The 19,337-nt window shown below is 37.5% G+C and overlaps 1 protein-coding gene across 3 annotated transcripts in view; it reads right to left on the minus strand.

Moving 5' to 3' along the window:
- PLPPR1 (phospholipid phosphatase related 1) overlaps positions 1-19,337 on the minus strand; it is a 350,894-nt gene that overhangs the window by 112,880 nt on the left and 218,677 nt on the right. For all 3 annotated transcript variants that reach the window (XM_024734435.1, XM_024734434.1, XM_024734436.1), the window contains exon 2: positions 9,128-9,235. In XM_024734435.1, coding sequence (XP_024590203.1) covers positions 9,128-9,190 — 63 coding nt within the window. In that variant the 5' untranslated portion in view covers positions 9,191-9,235. The remainder of the gene's footprint in view (positions 1-9,127; positions 9,236-19,337) is intronic.

Raw genomic sequence — 19,337 nt, forward strand, 5'->3', positions numbered from 1 at the left:
CACCATGAGCAGGTGTGAGCAATAGACAGTAGAGAACAGACTTGTGGTTGCCAAGGGGGAGGGAAGGATTGAGATTTTGGGATCAGCAGATGCGAACTAGTATATATACGATGGATAAACAACAAGGTCCTACTGTATAGTACAGGGAGCGATATTCAATATCCCGTGATAAACCATAATGGAAAAGAACATCAAAAGGAATGTATATATATGTATAACTGAATCACTCTGCTGTACAGCAGAAATTAACAGAACATTGTAAATCAACTATGCTTCAATTTAAAAAATGTGCTTTTGGGGTCAAAAGGGGAGTATAAAGTCTTGAAGATTTTAGGACACAGTGCCAAGCTGCTTCTCCCTACAGATTGCTATTTCAACATTCCTATAAATTATAATTTTTATATGCCGTGAGATAGATTTGAATTCGAGGGTTTTTTTTTTGTTGCTGTTGTTGTTTTAGAATAAATGATCATAACATTGCATTGGTTTAAAAATTAGGCTTGAATCCTAATTCCAAGATTACATCAAGAGAAATACAAAGAGTTTGGCCAGCCACACATATCAGTGACAACTTAGACTGCTTCATATTAGATTTAAAGGATGAATTTTATAAGAAAAATGCATCACAAAGCAAAGAATGAATTCACCTGCAGCCTGTGCAAAATAACATACTGCAGTAGGGACAAGATGTTTTTATAGCTCTTGAAGAATATAACTGTTCAGTCCAGAGTCTGTCATTATTTTGGCATGATTGTCTGGGCTCGTGACCCATAAGGTAGAATGTAAAATTCTATGAGGATCAGAGTATTGGTGCATTCATGCAACATTCTGAAGAATGCTTGGTTTAAGGTGCTATGTCAATTATTAGGGAAACTGATAGGAAGCATGCTACCACATTGTACACAGCATGGGAATAAGGTGGTCTGGAAAACGACACAAAGTAGGTGGCTGAGTTAAGGAGAGCATTCTTGGGTAGAACCTGGGAAACAGCACTTGGGTGTGGATGGTTCTCAACATTGGTATTTTGATAATATGAAAAATAGATACCTAAATATTGGCATCGTCCTTTTGCCCCAGTACTGCAAACAGTACTCAAAATGATGATTAAATAAGGAAATGCATGGGAAAGTACTTTATAACGTGCATTTGTCATTGCAAGTTTTAAAAGACCACAGACTTTTCATTACTTTGGTTGAAACCTTACCCGATAACATCTCAATATATTCTAAAAACATTATCCCCCTAAGGCCAGGAATGTTGCATATCTGAGGATTAATCTGCCAGAGTTCCTCTCTAATTGTCAGGGGTTTGGTGTCCATGTATATGTGTGTGTATGTGTTTGGTTAGTTTTATTTTTCATCTTCGTTGATTTTGTTTTATATTGGGTAGAATCTGTTATTTTAAATTATTTTTATGCTAACATTTATTAACCACTTATTACTTGACAAGCACTTTCAGGCGCATTACCTCATTTCTCAAAAGTGCTCAGGAAGAAGCTGTTTCTATTTCCACTTCACAGATGAAGCAACTGAAGTTCAAAGAAGGGGCGCAAGTTTCTAGCAGCAGTAAATGGCAGAGCCAGGACTCAAACCCAGTGCTTCTGACATCAAGTTATTTTCTCATTCTACTCTACTATGTATGAGGATAAGATTTTGATACTTTCTCCTTGCAAGAACCAGCAGAGTTTTTTTCTTTTAAAAGGAGAAAAAGATCTCAATGTGACTTAAATATAAATGCAATCTAAGTCTGAGAAACAAGGCAATCAGAGCTGCTAAATCTTAGCAGCTGCAAGTAAAGAGCAGAAAGCAAGGCCAAGCAACTCTTCTTTTAAAATTTGAGGCGCATGAAACAAAGATACTGAAATGCCACTCATTGTCCAAAAATGATGAGGCGGATATTCCTTAACTTCTGGCCCTGGACAAAGACACTCAGAATCACCGAGTTCTTGCAGAACATCATGAGATTATTTACCTTCAGGCTGGGATTTATAACAATCACCTTGTAGGTTACAGCTGAGAAAGATGAGTTGTCAAAAAAGGCAACGACAATTGCAAGTACAAGCAACTGTCAGAATGATAAAACTGTCACATCTATACATATCAAGCAACAGTTGCATTCATTATGTACAACTCCTGGTACTTAATACTGTCTGCCAAGGAAGCTAAGCTCCATTTAGAGTTTTGCTGTTAGCACAAATATATTTGAAAGAGACTTGACTGAGTTTTTCATGATTTTACAGAGAATGCAGTGAAATTGTCTTGAGAGGAATCCACTGATATCTGGGGAAGATTTGTCAAAAGGGATATCTCAGCCTTAAGTATTTTGCAAAAGTACACCGGTATTGATTTTGGGGACATGTGAGATCTCAAACAGCTTGTATTCTTATTTTTAGGGAAAAAAAATTATACTTCAATGACCAGTTTGAGTGTGTTTTCCCTCAGGGAAATTCTCCATTTGTAGATCTTCAAGCATGAGAGGTATTGCTGAAATGACAGAGAAAAGGAGAGAGAGAAGGAAAGCATGGAGAGAGGGAGGGGGATCAGAAATATAGTAAAAGGGAGAGACAGAGGTAGGGAAGGCAGAGGGAGAGAAAGAGAAAAATGGACTAAGGATGAAAACCACAAGAATGTTTGATTATTTTGATCACTTACTTGAAGATACTTTGTTGTACATGTATCCTCACCCAAAATTAATATTGATTTCAAGGAGTAAAAATGAGGATGAGGAAGTTGATGTCCTCATGTTCATTTATAGGTTGGTAACTTTCTACCACTTTACCTACACCCTCTGACTTTTCTAGCTTTTGTCTAGTTCAGCATTTGCTCTTTTTTACTTGCTCTAGTGGAACCAGATCAGTGAAGAGATGAAAGCTGGCCAGAAATATGGTTGTGGGCCATATCGGAATTTTAGTGATTCTGAAGTTCCCTCTCATTAGTGATAGAAAAGTTTATATTCTGGCCCTTAAAGTCATTATTCTCTTGTCAAGGGCCTTCCATTTAAGAGGCTTAAGCCGGCATGGAAAGGTACACTTTAAGGATTAGCTGACACTGGGAGATGTATACGAGACGTTTTTCTGAATATCTAACATTCGAGGGCTTGGTTTCTGGAAGCACCTGCATTACCCATTGCATATCATACTTCTCAACCTGTTCTGCTGTCCTCCCACTGTTAATCCCCTCCTTTCAGCCCATTACCTTCTATATGTACTCTCTTAATCTACAAACTTTGCTCTCTCTCCAATGACATCGTAACCCTTATCTCGGTTTGTGACATTCAAGGACTACCTAGAGCAATGCTCTCCTGACTTGTTACCATCATGAGAGCTTTCCTGCTGCATGCTGCTTTGTCAGATAGCCTCTCTAGCACTGTTTCAGCCTTCTGGGTGAAAAATTCACCCAGAAGGCAGGCTCCTGCTTTGTCAGCAGGCTTCTGCTTTGTCAGCACATTTGAATTTTAGAGACTGGTTGGCATCTATTCTCCTCACCAATTGCCACAAATAAAACACACCCCCCCCCGGCCCCCAGTCAAAATTTTGTGCTCATATAGTTGAAATCACCAAGAAAATACACATCAGTGCTCCAACTGTGGGCACTTTGTGTCTCTCATCCCCACCCTCCATCTCCCACACATGTTAAACATGGCCCAACAACCATGGACCTTTAAAAAACTTGGTGAGATCCAAGTTACAGAAACCTAGTTAGTACGTAAAGTATGCAAAAAGAGCAAAACACTTAATGACTTGGGAGAGAAAAATAAGTTCTAAAAAAGTGAGTGTTAAATGAATGAATGCATTCATGGAACAAAGATGGCATGAAAACATTCTAATGCAAACATCTACAAGCAATGGTTAGCGTTTTTCTTTATTTTAATTCACAGGTGAGCTCAATCAAAAAGCATACCGAAAATAAGAGTGGTAACTGAGTAAACTGATGATAGGTGAACCTAAGTGGGACTAGAGAAAGGGGTACATGTCAATCTTAGTAACAAGGTTTGGGTTTTAATGTCCATGAGGATAGGACATCCTGAGGACTTGAGTTGGAACTGAGACTCCTATGTAAAACCCAGAATTCCTGAAAGCTTGCTTTTCACTTCAGAGAAGAAGTGTTCTATGTAAATCCACCTGCTGGCACAGGAAGACTACAAGGAAGATGAACTTTGATTAATTATACTTTGGGATTGTGCAAATTTGACTTACGAATATAGTAGCGTAAACCCAAGAGAAACATGCATGTAAAAACTTTCCAAAGAGATACTTTTAAAACCTAAGGCCCAGAAGGATTCTACAGAGGAAGCAAGCTCTGCCAAAAATGAGCTAAGAATAATTAAAAATATAAATAAACAATCCACCATGAGCTAGAGACAACAGACACAACATACAGGAGGATTACAATATCAGTAATTTCAGAAAAGAGAATAATCTGAAAGAATAAAAACCATAAGCATAGAAATACTATAAAAACAGATTTTTTTTAAATGCACATAGAACTTCTAGATATTAAAAAAAGATGGGTTAAGAGACATGGACTATAGAAAGAATGAGAAGATCCAACATACATCAAATAGAAAAAGAGAACAGAGAATGGAGGAAGAGAATATTTGAAGATGTGATGTCTGAGAGTTTTATAGAATTGGTATAAACATGGCTTCATATTCAAGATGTAAAACAAGTCCTAGTCAGTATAAATACACACTTAGACATGTTATACTGAATTTCAGGACACCAAAGAAAAATGTAAAAGCAACTGGAGAGAAAAAGTGGATTACCTATTAAGAACAGTAATAAGAGAAAAGAGTTTTTATAGCAACAATAAAGACATGGGATGGAAGGAGCGTGAAATGGATTAACATTATGAAAGTTCTGAGAGTAGAAAATAAACTAGTCAATCTAGAATTCAATGCCAAGAGAGATCACCATTCCAGATTAATTGTAATGTAAAGATGACTTCAGATAAATATTAAGAAGTTTTACAATTCACTAGATCCTTGCTGAAACAACTACTAAGGGATAAATTTCATGAGGAAATTAAATCCTGAAGGAGAAGAATAAAAGGAGGAATGGTAAGAAAAAAACCTCCAAACTGATGAATATGCGGGTAAAGTCACTGAAGCCCTGACTGAAAAATTTAAGGAAGATATAAAAATCATGAATGACACTCAAGGTGCTGAAGTGACCTAAAAATAGCATTAAAAGAAGCATAGAGCTATTGATTAACCTCAATTTTTGCTGTTTCTATATTTAAAATTTAGGACTAAGCTTTAAAAGAATAGAAATAAAATCTATAATTTGTAACATAAAGGGGGATTCAAACAAGGAATCTAATTTAGAAGGCAGAACAGAAAAAATAAGTCCATGCTTATTTATAATTTAATATTCAAACACTTGAAGTATTTCCTTTAAAATCAGCAACAAGGTAAGGAGGTCCTCTACCACTGCCTTTATCCAATATTACACTGGGGGCCTTAGCCAAAGCAATAAGAAAAACAAATTAATTGTAACAATCAGAAAAGAAAAAACAGATCTGCTACTACTTGCAGATTATATAACTGAAAAAAAATCTAAGAAATATACAGATACTAGTAAAACCAATAATCAAGTTTAACAAAGTTTTTTCAAGAAAACTGATTTAAAATATTAATATTGTTTCTATAATGAAGCAACACACAACTGGAAAATGTAATCATCTCCCCACAATTCCACCACTAGGCAATCCAAGGAAAGCCCTTGCACACATGTGCATAGAGACAGAAATAAGAATATTTCCTGCAAAAAAAGAAAAAATAAAAAAGCTGTAAGAGTATAAAACTTCAAAAAAATAAACAAAGAATCAACCAAACCATCCCTCAGTAGGTATAGTCACACAATGGGATAAAATACAATTAAAAAGAATGAATTGCCAATCTGGACAAATCTCAGAAACATAATGTTGAATGAAAAGGTAAGTTGCAAAAAGAAAGTTCATTATGGTATCATTTATGTAAAATCTCCCTAAAATATAATTTATGAATATATGGACATGTAGGGAAAATATGAAAATATGTGTAAGAATCATGCAAGGGAATGAAGCCTCTAACTTCACGTACACACAACTGACCCTTGAACGATGCGGGGGTTAATCCACATGTAACTTATAGTCAGAACTCCAGATCCATGGTTCCTCCACATCCACGGATTCAACCAACCATGGACTGTGTAGCACTGTAGTGTTTACTATTGAAAAACATCTCCATATAAGTGGAATCATGCAGTTCAAATCAACATTGTTCAAGGGTCAACTGTAGTTACTTCTGGGTCTAGGATAATAGGACTTCAGCCATAGCTGTAATATTTTATATTCCTTGAAAAAATATTTGAAGCACATATGGCATAATTTTAAGATTTGGTCTTGATGGTAGGTGCAATGATGTCTGTTATATTATTTTCTCTGTTTGAATCTTTTCATAATTAAAAAGCAATGTGAAGAGATATTTATTGATCATATTGACATTTTAACCAAGTTATTTTTTATCAAGTTTTCTGATATTCCTGTTATAATGCACGTAAATAATAAGTATTTTCTTTTGTTTTGTTCCCATTGGATCTTACTCAAAGTTTTGTTGCATAATCTCAGAAGAGACTTTAACAATTTTTTTTTAACCTTTTGACTCCCTTTACCCACTTCTGTCCTCTTCACTGTACCCCCACCTCTGGCAACCACAAATCTGTTCTCTGTATCTATGAGCTTGTTTTTTTTTCCTTTTCAGATTCCACATATGTATTCCAAATATTTATATTTCACAATCATACAGTATTTGTCTTTCTTTGACTGACTTGTTTCACTTAGTGTAATGCCCTTGAGATCCATACACGTCACAAATGGCAGTATTTCACTTCTTTTTGATGGCTGAATAATATTCCACCGTATATATACACCACAATTGCATTATCCATTCATCTATTGTCAGACACTTAGGTTGTTTCTATATCTTGGCTATTGTAAATAGTGCAGCAATGAACATGGGGTACGTATAACAATAAGCATTTGATGAATGAAATGCATGAGAATCATGAAAGCCACTTTGAGAGTCACCTCTTCCCTTCTCAGTTTCTACTTTATTCTACTTCACTTCCTTTCTTTCTCCTGATTGTTTCAGATAAGTCAGTGATATGTCTTAAACCTCTATGCAAAGTAAGAATGACAATACAGCAAGAAAAAGAATAAGCTATCTTTCCTCTCCAAGATTTTTCTTATATTTATGTTTGTGTCAGGTTAAGGCATACAAAGACTAATTTATGTCTTTTGTTGTTTGCTCTACCCATCAAGCTCATCGCTCACACATTAGAGGGCTGAAAATCTTTAGAGATAGAGCTTCCAGCAATAAATTAAATCTCTTACTTTAAGGTTTGTTTCCTGTTCTATTTTTAAGAAAATTTAAAATAAAATTGCTACCATGAGGGTAAGGATGATGACAGGTGACTTATTCTAAATTTCCCCTAGTTTACTTTAAAATTTTATTTTTCTTATGACAAAAAAGAAAGGGTTTTAACATTGAAAAATATAGTGTTACAGCCTTCTACCATTTCCCCCATGAGCAGTGGGAGAAAGGACTCCTTTTTCTACATTACAATTTCAATATGAACAATAGTAACTAGAACCCACAATATATATAATGTATAGTTATTGTCTGAAAGGAGTTATTCTTGGCCTTGTACAGCAAGATAAGAGTATTAAGAATATGTGTTTATGTTGAGAGATGAGTTCTTTGTTTACCCTTTCAGAGATATAGCTTGAGTCTGAGTATCTTAACTTATATCAACACCTCTGTCCCAACCTAATCTCCTATATTTCCACCTGGTTCTGCAATACAAACAGGTTCACAAATATCACCAGAAAATAAATCATCTAGTAATATTTGTTCATATAAACTACCAAGGGATATCTATAAGGTGAAACTCAAGGATCGGCCAAACATATATATTTGGCCCCAAAATCGGAATGCTCAAAATTATCCAACTGACTATGTAAACAGCTAAAGTTATTTCAAGAGCTAGAAGATAAAAACAAAACAAAACAAAAAACAAACTTGTTTCATTGATTCATAGGCTGTGTTTAAATAACATATGTACTGAAAGTACATTTTTGCTAATATCAGTAGTGGTTTAATTCTAGTGTCTGTTTTCACACAGGTAATAAAATGGATGATCGTGCATTGTCCTCCCATACTCAGCCAAAAAGATCCCCTGCCCCATAACATAAGAACAAGCTACAGCTGATCCTTGGGATGGAGAGACTATAGGGGTAGTTACCCAGAAAGGAAACTTAGGACATTTACTTTTTAGCTCTTTATATCGTCATATCTTAAACACAATTTTCAGGATAAAAACCAATCTGTTAGATGCTCTATCTCTTGGAGTAGATGCTCTATCTCTTGGAGAAGGCAGATATAATATCGTCTCTGGCAAATAAACATCTTATTTTGAGATAACCTGGAGTAGCTTTTTTTCTTATCATATTATTCCAAATTTCCTAAAATTTCCAAGTCTTTATCTCTTCCATAGCAAACATTATAGAAAGGGAGGTACAGTGGGGAAAGGGTGCAGGAAGTTTAATCCAAAAGATGCTGGAGAAATTGTTTGCTGGTACAAAGTTGGAGCAACTCAACAAAATCATTCATGAACAAAAGAAGTTGCACACTATACAAGTTCTCAATATCCCACTAAAGAAAACTGCCCAGTGGAGAGAGTCAACTCTAAGATTTCTTTTTCTCTATATGGGCTCCAAGGCAAAAGGCCATCAACTAACATCATCTGTAAACCTCATTTATTGAATTCCTAAAACATGATATTGATTTTTAAAAAAAGAATTTAATCAAAATGCTGCATTCATAATTAATAATATATTCAAGTCACCACTGAAAATAAAAGAAATCTAATAAAACACAATTATTTTGTACCCCATACATGAACCTTGTTCTATGGCTTCCTATTCAAGAAACACTTGGCATATCTCATTAATTCTTTACCAATATGTGTGCCATCAAAATTTCATTATCATAAGATTAAATAATTTTACAAAATAATCCAAGTTCTCAGCATAAAAACTGCTACAATTATTCCAATTTGTCTGTAAAGGCAAATAAATACACCTACCTCAACAAATATAAAACACGGGATGATGGAATAACTTCGTTGAGTGTTGTTTCCTACAGCCATTTCTTACAACATGTAGCAAGGCTGCACCGTCTTAAACTGTCCAGGCTGAAATAGAAATAGATAGCATGGTGTTAAGAGCCGTATGTTTAGCAGTCCTTTAGGTATTTACGTAAAAATATCAGCTACCCTCTAGATAAGCAAGCTGTGTACAAACAATGCAAAATACTAATCTACAACACAGTCAAGTCAGACTAATAATCAGTCCAGAGAAAAGAAAATAACGTATACTAGCCAAGAACAGTCTTTGAGCCTAAATGACCAGGTAGGGAGCTCCTGTGCACACAGTTATAGTGAACAGAATTCTAATCGCCTGGGGCTGCACAGTGCCTTAACCCAGTAGACTGTGCTCATGCCATGAACGCAGTTTTTGCGACAAAACATTTGTTATTGTCCATTCTGTATGGATCTCCCCTTTCTGTGCCTGATCCTTGCAGTTTGCCATCTAGGGACGCGTTTATTTCCGCCTTCGCCTCTCCCTTTGGAGCTGACATTTAGCACTGAGGCACTAATCCCTGACTTCCTTCCGTGACCACTCTGCCCTTGCTCCCTTGACTGCAGGGCTATTAACTACTCTGGATTAATACATCACTGATCCCTCTCACTGGGTTCCCTCAGGTGTGTGTGTGTGTGTGTGTGTGTGTGTGTGTGTGTGTGTGTGTGTGTGTGTTCCAAACACAAAACATTGACTATAAGAATGGAGTAGCTGGCCTATAGCAGAGTATTTTAAATATTTGTTAGAACTCTTCTGTCCTACTTTGAACTGAGAATATTCCTGTATTAAAAGATCAGTTAATTTTGGTTCTTCTTAAAACAATAACAACAACACATAGAGATTTTACACTTTTCTGAAACTTCCACAGCCCAGTAAAAAGAATTTTCCACTATACCTTTTATTCTCTATCCAAAGCAATACTTGACATGTTTCAGGTATCTGCTTTCGACAGTCATTATTTTTTGTTTGTTCTGTTTCTGTGTCAGACTTCCCAATAGTTCTTACGGATTGTAATACGAAGACTGGCAATGGGGACTGCTAGTCTATGCAACTGGCCAATCGCATTTTTTCTTAAAGGTCATGAATTAATGTTTTTAACTTAATTCTGTCTTTAAGTCCGTCCTTATGTTTTTCCAAAATAAAACTTTAAAATACATTTCCTTCTCTTTTTGAAATGCCAGCTTCTCACGTGTCGACTAAAACTTTCTCTGATCAAATGTAACATTATGTGTAGTATTAAGTCCATGCCAATCATAGTGTTTAAATTATTTAATTTTTAGGCAACTTAATTTTTTCAATTAAAATTGGATATTATCTGTTATAAAATACTCATAATATATCTGTTATTTCACCATCTATTTCATGATTTAGGAATAAATAATATTTTTTTACAATTAGAAAGGAACCCATACATAGAACACACATTGAGTTGATTTGGCAACCATATATTGGTTTCATTTTATTCTTACTTAATCCAAGTATCTTAGAATTCACTTATCAGTATTTATGATTTAGATGAGTCCTACTGTTAGCATCAACTAAACACAGAACCATACATCTGAAAAGAAAATTAAAATTTTAATCACCTTGAAGTAGGTAGGGGCACCAGAAAAAACAAAGGCTTCAGACATACCTAGTATTTTAGATGGCTTCTCCATACAATTAATAAAAAATAGCAATGAAATGGAGAATACAAGACAGGCTTTGGATATCATATAAAATTCTCCTTTCTATTCACTCTTCTGGTTCAAAATACAAACTAGCTTTTTATATGTGTATGGAGACTACATATATGCATATATATACACATATATGTATCTATGTATGTGTATTATACATAATCAGTAACTATAGTAAGGTATATTTCACATATAATTCACCCATTTCAAATGTACAATTCAATGATCTTTTAGTAAATTTACCAAGTTGTACAATGATCATAAAACAATTTTAGCACTTTTTCCTTCACCCCCCAAAATGTCATCCCCACCATCACTCCCTCACCACCTCTCCAGCCCAGCTAGTCACTATTCTCTCTGTCTCTACAGATTTGCTTCTTCTGGATATTTCAAATAAATATAATCATACAATATGTGGTCTTTTGACCTGGATTCTTAGCATAATGTTTTTGAAGTTTATTCATGTCATAGTGCACATATCAGTAATTTTTCCTTTTTATTACTGAATGTATTTCATCGTATGGCTATAGAACCTTTACCAATCGGTGGCAATGTAGGTAGTTTCGAATTTTTGCTGTATCCAATATTAGGTTGTATCCAGTATTATGGATAATGATGCTAAGAATATCTGTATACTTTTATTGTGGATGTATACCTAAGAGTGGAATTACTGGGCCATACGCTAATTTGTTTAATTTTTTAAAGGAAACTGCAGAAGAGTGTTCTCCAAAGTGGTCGTGTCATTTTACACTGCCGCCAGCAACAATCAGCGTTCTCCTTTCTCCACATCCTAACATTTTTATTGGCTATCTTTTTTATTATAGTCATTCGAGTGGGTGTGAGATAATATCTCATTGTAGTTTTCATTTTGTAAATAACAAATGATATCGAGCATCCTTTCAGGTGCTTATTGCCCATTATTCTATCTTCTTTTGTGAAATAAATTAAAAAAAACAAAAGATTTGGATATTTTCAAGATATAAGTGTTCTTTGTATTATTCTGGATAATACAAAGTCCCTTATCAGATGTATATTTTGTCTTTTGACTATTGTGCCTTGGTGTGGATTCCTTTAGGTTTATGCTGCTTAGAGATTTCTTACTACTTGAATCTATGGGTTTACGTTTTTTTCCCAAATTTGGGAAAATGTTCAGCCATTATTCCTGGAAAACTTTTTAACCCACTCTCTCATCTCTTTCTGGGACTCCCGTGACATGAATATTAGATCTTCTGTTATAGCCCATCATGTTCCTGACACTCTTAATCACCCCTCCCCAAGTCTATTTTCTCTCTGTTGTTCAGATTGGATATTTTCTATTATTCTGTCCTCAAGTTCACTGACTCTTTCTTCTATCGTCCCCATTATGGTGTTGAGCCAAGTCCATCCACTGAGTTTATGTTAGTTGTTATATTTCTTAGTTCTAAAATTTATATTTGCTTTTTCTTTATATTTTCTATTTCTTTGCTGAAACTCTATTTCTTTGCTGAGACTATTTTTTCATGTTTCAAGCATGTCTATAAGTATTTATTAAAGTACTTTTATGATGGCCACTTAAATTATTTTCAGATAATTTTATATCATCTTGGTTTTGGTGTCTGTTGATGGTCTTTTCTTATTCAGTTTGCGATCTTCCTGGTTCTTGGTATGAAGAGTGATTTTCGATTGACCTTGGGTTGTTACATTACAAGACTCAGGATCCTATTTAAAGCTTATGTTTTATCATACTTCCTCTGACACTCCTCTAGTAGGTATGGGGAATGTCACCTTGTTAGTGCCATGTGAAGGTAGAAGTCCGGGTTCTCCACTTGGCTTCCTATGACAGCTAGCTGGGGAGGGACCCCTTTTGCTGGGCAGCAGTAGAGTTCAGGCTCCTCAATAGGGCCCCACTGATACCACCCTGGCTGGGGAGGGGGTTAGGTACTTCTTTGCGGCTCCCCACATGGCCTCCACTGACACTATGGCCTTGCTATTGTTGTGTAATAATAAAACTGAATTTCCACTAGTCCCCCTCTGATACCACTCCAGGGAGGAGGAAGTAGGGATGCCTCATTACTGCCTAAAGCGGGTAAAAGTCTAGGCTCCCCTCCATGTTTTCCCCTGATACTGTAGAGCAGGGATGGAGGCCTACTCATTACTGCCCAGCATGAACTAAAGTCCTGGTTCCCTACTCGGCCTTCTCTGATATGACCCCAGCAGGAGTCTAGGGGAGCCTCCTTATAGCGTGGCAAGGGTAGAAGTCCAGGGTCCCCACTTGGTCTTTGCTGACAGAGACAGAGATAGGACTGAAGTTTTTCTGTGCTTTTTGGATACAGTCAAAGGGTTATTTTCTAAAAGTTTGCTGCATTGCTAGGCTGCCCTTTTCCAGGCCCTTTGGCTACAGAGGTGGCAGGCTTTCTTGGGGCTGTTTTGTCTGCAAGTATCAATATCCCAGGTTGCCAGCTTCTCCAATATCCAGTCTGAGATATGAGGTAAAAAGAAATCCTGGGAACTTAATATTGTGTTGGTTGTTATGTGAAGTCCCCAGACAGTCCACCTTTTCTTTGTCTGAGCTTTGTTTACATGTAACATCCAAGATTTTTGGTTGATTTAGTGGGAGGGATGGGGAATGTACATCTTACTCCATCCTCTCAGAAGCAAAAGCCTCCAGAAGTCTTTTTAAAAGAGTACCAAATGGCAGTGACCAAGGTTCTCGTATAGGCTAGCCCCGCTGTGTTCTCATGAATTTGAGCCTTTTGGTGCCCAAGGTTTCAAAATACCAGAATAGCATTATTTGTTTGTTCATTTGTGAGTCCCTAATTCATGCCAGGTATCCCATTAGACACAACTAGAAGCAATGAATTAGCCAAATACCCTGTGTTTAAGGGACTAATAGTCATTAAGAATAGATTGCTATACTTGTTTGTATATTTGTTTTTCAATAGCAGCACAATTGACCAATTCTAACTCTTGAGGTCGGGGATCTCTTATCCAACTGGCATAGTAGATACACTGTCTAGGACCCATAATACTTTTAGGGGCCTTTGAAAACATTTTAAATTTTTTTAAATAATAAATTTTTAGGTTAGGTACAAAAATATTTTAATATATTATTAAATTCAGTTTTATACTAATTCAACTAGAAAATATAAATTTTAACTTTAATAGAGAAAAGGGTCCACATAGGCAAAATTTCTTAAAGTCTACAAAAGTAATAAGACAGTCCTAGCTGGGAGAAAGTTAAGGAAAGGTTTCTTAGAGGAGATAGCTATTTAAGTTGATTAAAATAAAGGTAGCTGCTCCACTATAAGAGGAGGACAAGAGAAGCATTTCAGCTAAAGGGAACAGCAAGAGCTAAGGTTCCAAAGATATAAGCTGGCCTAACATGTTTGGGAAACTAAAATCACTACCAGCTCAAATGAAAACATTCGAGGATAAGTATAGATGTTGCCAAAATTTATGTATAATACACATAGCGTTTTATACACAAACTCAGAAGCAGAACACCTCAAGGATAAGAAATACAAGGTTGGTTCATTTCCGTATTAGATAAGAACACAGGAAAAAAAGAGAATATTGACAGACAGTACTGTTTCCTAGTAATTAACTCAGAGCTCTTCATTTCTAGGCAGGTGAGTATATTATAAATCAGACCTGGCTAATAAAGGAGTCAATGACATCTCATATATTTCCATTGGATTTTCCATGTAATTCCCTCTTGTTCATAAGAAGTGTAACAATTCCTGCTCACCCCAGAACAAATACAAAAATAATTGCTGATTATAAAGTAGCTGTTTTAGTGAGACTGAAAATGGATGGTGATGGAGCATGGTCATAGCTAGATGGGGACAAATTCATTGATTTCTAAGTTATGCAAAGTTGGCTCTAGCTGAGCAGTCAATGAAGTAGCAAGGAACAAAAATGCCCTTGAGAAAGAGTCACCATGTTTCAGTGGACCTTCTGCCCAGCCTTGGTGTGAATCTAGTATTTCCAGTGGCCAAAGTCACAGCCTGTGGCCCTCCTCAGGGGCCCAGAGTCTATGATTTTAGGGAAGCTAGAGCTTGCTCTTTCTATAGAATATTTTGAGCTAATTTTGCTAAAAATACCATGGTGATTCCCTTCAAAGTTCGAATGATATGAATTAATCGAGTTCACTAAGACAAAAATCTAAAAAACAAACAGGCAACAAGGCCAGCAGAAATGGTGCTTTTCTGAGTAAGCCCAACAATTCTGCATTCTGAGACCACACTGATTTAGGACAGTGTTTCTCAACCCCATCACTGTAGATATTGTGGGCTGGAAAATTCTTTATTGTGAGGGGCTGTCCTGAGTACCGTTGGGTGTTTAGTTACATCGCTGGCCTCTACCCACAAGACACCAATAGCAGCAACCCTCCTCCCCCAATATCGTGACAACTAAAAATGTCTCCAGACATTGCCAGATACTCGCCTTCAAGGTGGGAAGGAGCAGGGGATGGAGATAGCCTTGGGGGAGAACCACTAATTTCAAAGGATTGAAAGCAGAGGCCCTAGGACATGAGAATTTTTGAGCTGGTGAAGAACTTGCTTCACCAGGGATAAAGGCCACAGTTTTGCCCAAGGGGACAAACCTATTCCTGCCTAGTACCTAACAGAGGAAAATATGGAAATTGTCAAGATGCCGTACTGGCATTTGGGGAAACAAAGGGCATCTCATGCTCAGAGACCATGATTGGGGTGATAATAAAGGTACTATAAGTGGTAGTTACTACCGCTTTGAATCTCAAAAGAAAGCAGGGCTGTTTCACCCACTGGGGACTATAGGCCCAATTCCTAGGGCCTGTGAGCTATTTAACAGCCCCTGAAAATATATAAGAAAATTTAAAAAGGCAGCAAAACTATGTAAAACCAAATGAATAAGTATGTAAGTGTGTACCTAAAAATGTAAAATTCTTGCAATTTCATCACCCAATTTAGTGTTAACAATTAATTTGAAAGTGATCTGTAGGTGAAATTCTTAATTCTAAAAATTCCTTTGCTAAGAAACTTTAAATAACTGTAAATTAATAGTTTCAAAAGAAAAGCCGTAAAAATCTTTTCATGCAAAATAAAGATTTACTGTCAGATCACTCATTATGTGTTTATCTTCATATGGAGTGGGGCCTCAAAAAGTGAGTGTCAAAAACAAGGTTAAACCACCTTAAAATAGCCCTGGAGGGATTTTGCTTTCAGCCAAGTGAAAGTAACTAAGACTGGATTTCATGCCTGGCACAACTAAAAGATACAGACAAAATAAATGAGCCGATGGTATTCAAGGCACTGGATGTGAGGCAATAAAGGGCAGTGATCCCTGAAAGATGGGAACAAACAGAGGAAAGCCCTACAGTTGCCCTAGCTTACTGCCTGGAGAGAGTCTCCAGTACGCGGCACAGAGAGGGGAACCCAGAAGAATGGCCCGTGACCTCCCTGAGTTGAATAGACAGAGACAGGAATGTGGGGAGGCCCAAGGGATGGAGTTCACAAGGCAGAGAACCAGAGAGAATTCTGCACAGATGGAGCTGGGTTGCCCTGCAGAGAGTCCCCTCGAGTCTTCAGCACAGCACTGATGAGCACGGGAGAAAGTAGCTAAGGCCGGGAGTGAAACCATCCAAAAGGATTAGAGAAAAATCATCATCAGGGCTCACAGGAGACTAAGAATACTTTCTGTTCCCACCAATCCAAGTTAAAAGACACCTAACTCACCAGATAGCAGGCAGAAGACTTTAGTTTGGGTTAACTAATTACTCCAATATTAAAACATTTCTCATCCAGGGACCAAAAGTATTCCTAGAGAGTTGTTTTTTCTTTGTCTGTTGCAGGATACCGAGTATTTATTGAGATTCTGGGCCACTGAGTGATGTGCTTTTCCCTGGTGTCAGGGGGCCCCAGAAGCAAGAATGTGTTGCATGATCCACGACCCAGGGCACATCCAAGGCACCTCTGACATGAGTTTTACAACACAAACTTTCTAGGATTTCCTCAAAATTGGGTTGGTGTACGATTGAAATGAGATTATGTCTAGCAAGGGGAAAAACAGGGCTTATTTCTATGTGATCCACATCTTAATTGGAGGTAAGGGGGGTGGGGATTGGAGTAGAAAAGGGAAAATTAAAAGGTGAAAAATGAGTTGTGAGAGTTACACTTCATTTTGTTCCCCAGTACGCAGGGTGAGCTGTAATCCCCAAATCCAGCTCATCTTTAACACGTTAAATAGGCATTAACTTCCTTGGTGGCACTGACCTACCCCTCACTGTTCTGGATCATTTCTATTCAGTGCATTACCTCCAACCAGGATCACAGTGTGCATTTAATTTCCCAAAGCTGGGAAACCTAACTATGTATTTTTTTTTAAAAGCAACTAAAACATTAAGAGATAGGAAAAAATCGAAAGAGATTGTAGATGAGCGCAAAAGAGATTTCATCACAAGATGGTGTGGGATTTAGGACAGTACTACTCAGGCTTTCAAGAGAAATGCTTTACTCTGTTCAATTTCAGAGACGCTTTTCAAAGCTTATAAAGATGCTTTTCAAAGCTTGTAAAGAATGACAGTGTGAAAGCCCCACATTATAGGAGAGTAGCATTGACACCCCCCCACCTTTTGGTCCAGTCTCTCCCCTCCACAGTGTCTCACAGCTAGATCCATGGCTCAGCCCTTGAGTCAGCCCAGAATAAGGCAGAGAGATACAAAGAGCATGAGACCCACGATCCAGGAAAATCTAGAGTTCAGTCAAATCTTTACAAAATAAAGACTCAGGGGCCCTGTGAAGGTACCAGGGCCCCACATTGTTCTTGAGTGGCTTTTCAGACCCGGGGATAGTTCCAGGTTCCCTCTGGGCTCCCATATTACATTGGCCTGGTCTCTATGACCAGCCATTAGCTTTGTTCCTACTGCTTAAATCTGATGACTCACTCTCATACCTCAGTCTCTTTCCAAGCCTGCAGTCCTATGTGGACTGCACTCAGTAACTAGGACTCAGATAGATGCTCATTTATCTAGGTGAGTCCTTTGAACCTACAAGTATGCCTGGTTCATACTTCAGCCCTAAGCCTGAATGGATAGTCTGCAGACAGCCATTTCCCCTTGCATCTAGCTAGGATCCCTGTTGCTGGACCTCTCACAGCTAAGGCACAAGATTGCCTGGCTAATGTCTGAGCTTGTTATAACTTTTAGACTGTTCCAGTCCCATTCTGCAACCATCTCCACCCCATGCCCATCCCCAGCCTCTTGGCACTCCAGCCACTCACTCAGTTTCTGCAACATGCCAAGCTCTTTCTTACCTCGGGGCCTTCTCATGTACTACATCTTGGAGAACTCTTTCCTCCTCCATTATTTGCTCTTCCTTCAGATCTGCAGTTAAATGCCATTTTCAATGGGTAAGTTTCCTTAATTGCCCTGACTGGTTCAGTTCTATTACACACTATCATGCTCCTTCAGGGTATTTATTGTGGAATTGTTTAATATCTATTCCTTTTCTAGGAATGTTTGTCTGTCTTGCTCAGCACCGCAACTTTCGTACTTTGCACAGTGCCAAGCACATAGTAGGTACACAGTAAATGCTGACACTAACGGTGTGCCTCAGCCATTCAGCTCCATCGTTTGATTTCACATTTGCTCTGGGTCCATTCCTTACTCCTGACGCAGTCCTAATCTAGGTCTTGGTCAATCCTTTCCAGGTCGTGCATGAACTGAACGATACGGTACTAATGTAGGTCTTGGGTCAAGCCCTTCTGCCCACCCCAACCAGTTAAGACCCTCTATACCTTGGACCCAAAGAACAATGAAGAGTGAAGTGTCTGAAAGTCCTAGAAATCAAAATGTAAGCCAGAACACATTTCAAAATGTAAAACTGAAAGGGGAAATTATTCAGCTGGATTCTACCTCTGGGGTCTTTTGACTGTTAAAAAAAATTGCTTTAGATTGTTGCTTTACAAGGTATATGCCTTAAAGTTAAAAGTTTAAATTGGAAAAAAAGAGTCCAAGTCTACCTAAAAGTAAGCTGTCTCTGTTAGAGACTGATCTTCTATAAACAAAGAGCACAAGGATGATGCAGACTACAAAGCTCAGCAGGTGACCTGAGACAGTTGGAAGAAAGCAGAAAGCATATGAATGTCGAAATAGCTGATGGGAAGGAGTACCTAGGACCATCGGATGGGCCAACCACCAGGAGAACTACTTAATAGGAAGTGCCCAAACCAGCAGGGTGTTTCCCTAATTTCTTTTTCAATTGTTGATATTGTTTACCCCTAATTTTATACCAGGAAAAAGAAAAAAACAAAGCGGGAAGTAGCAGGCACAAAGAGCTTTTCTTAATTATGAAGCAGTGAGTTAATGTTTCTTTCAATAAAATCAAAGGCTAGAAGGAAATGAGGTTTTGATGCTCCATGAAACTGAAACCTTGAAGCATCGGAGCAAGAACCAGAAGTATGCGTGTGCACGCACAAACACACACACACACACACACACACACACACACACACACAC

The sequence above is a fragment of the Neophocaena asiaeorientalis genome, unplaced genomic scaffold (genome assembly GCF_003031525.2).
Source record: "Neophocaena asiaeorientalis asiaeorientalis breed wild unplaced genomic scaffold, Neophocaena_asiaeorientalis_V1.1 scaffold192, whole genome shotgun sequence".
NCBI lineage: Eukaryota > Metazoa > Chordata > Mammalia > Artiodactyla > Phocoenidae > Neophocaena > Neophocaena asiaeorientalis.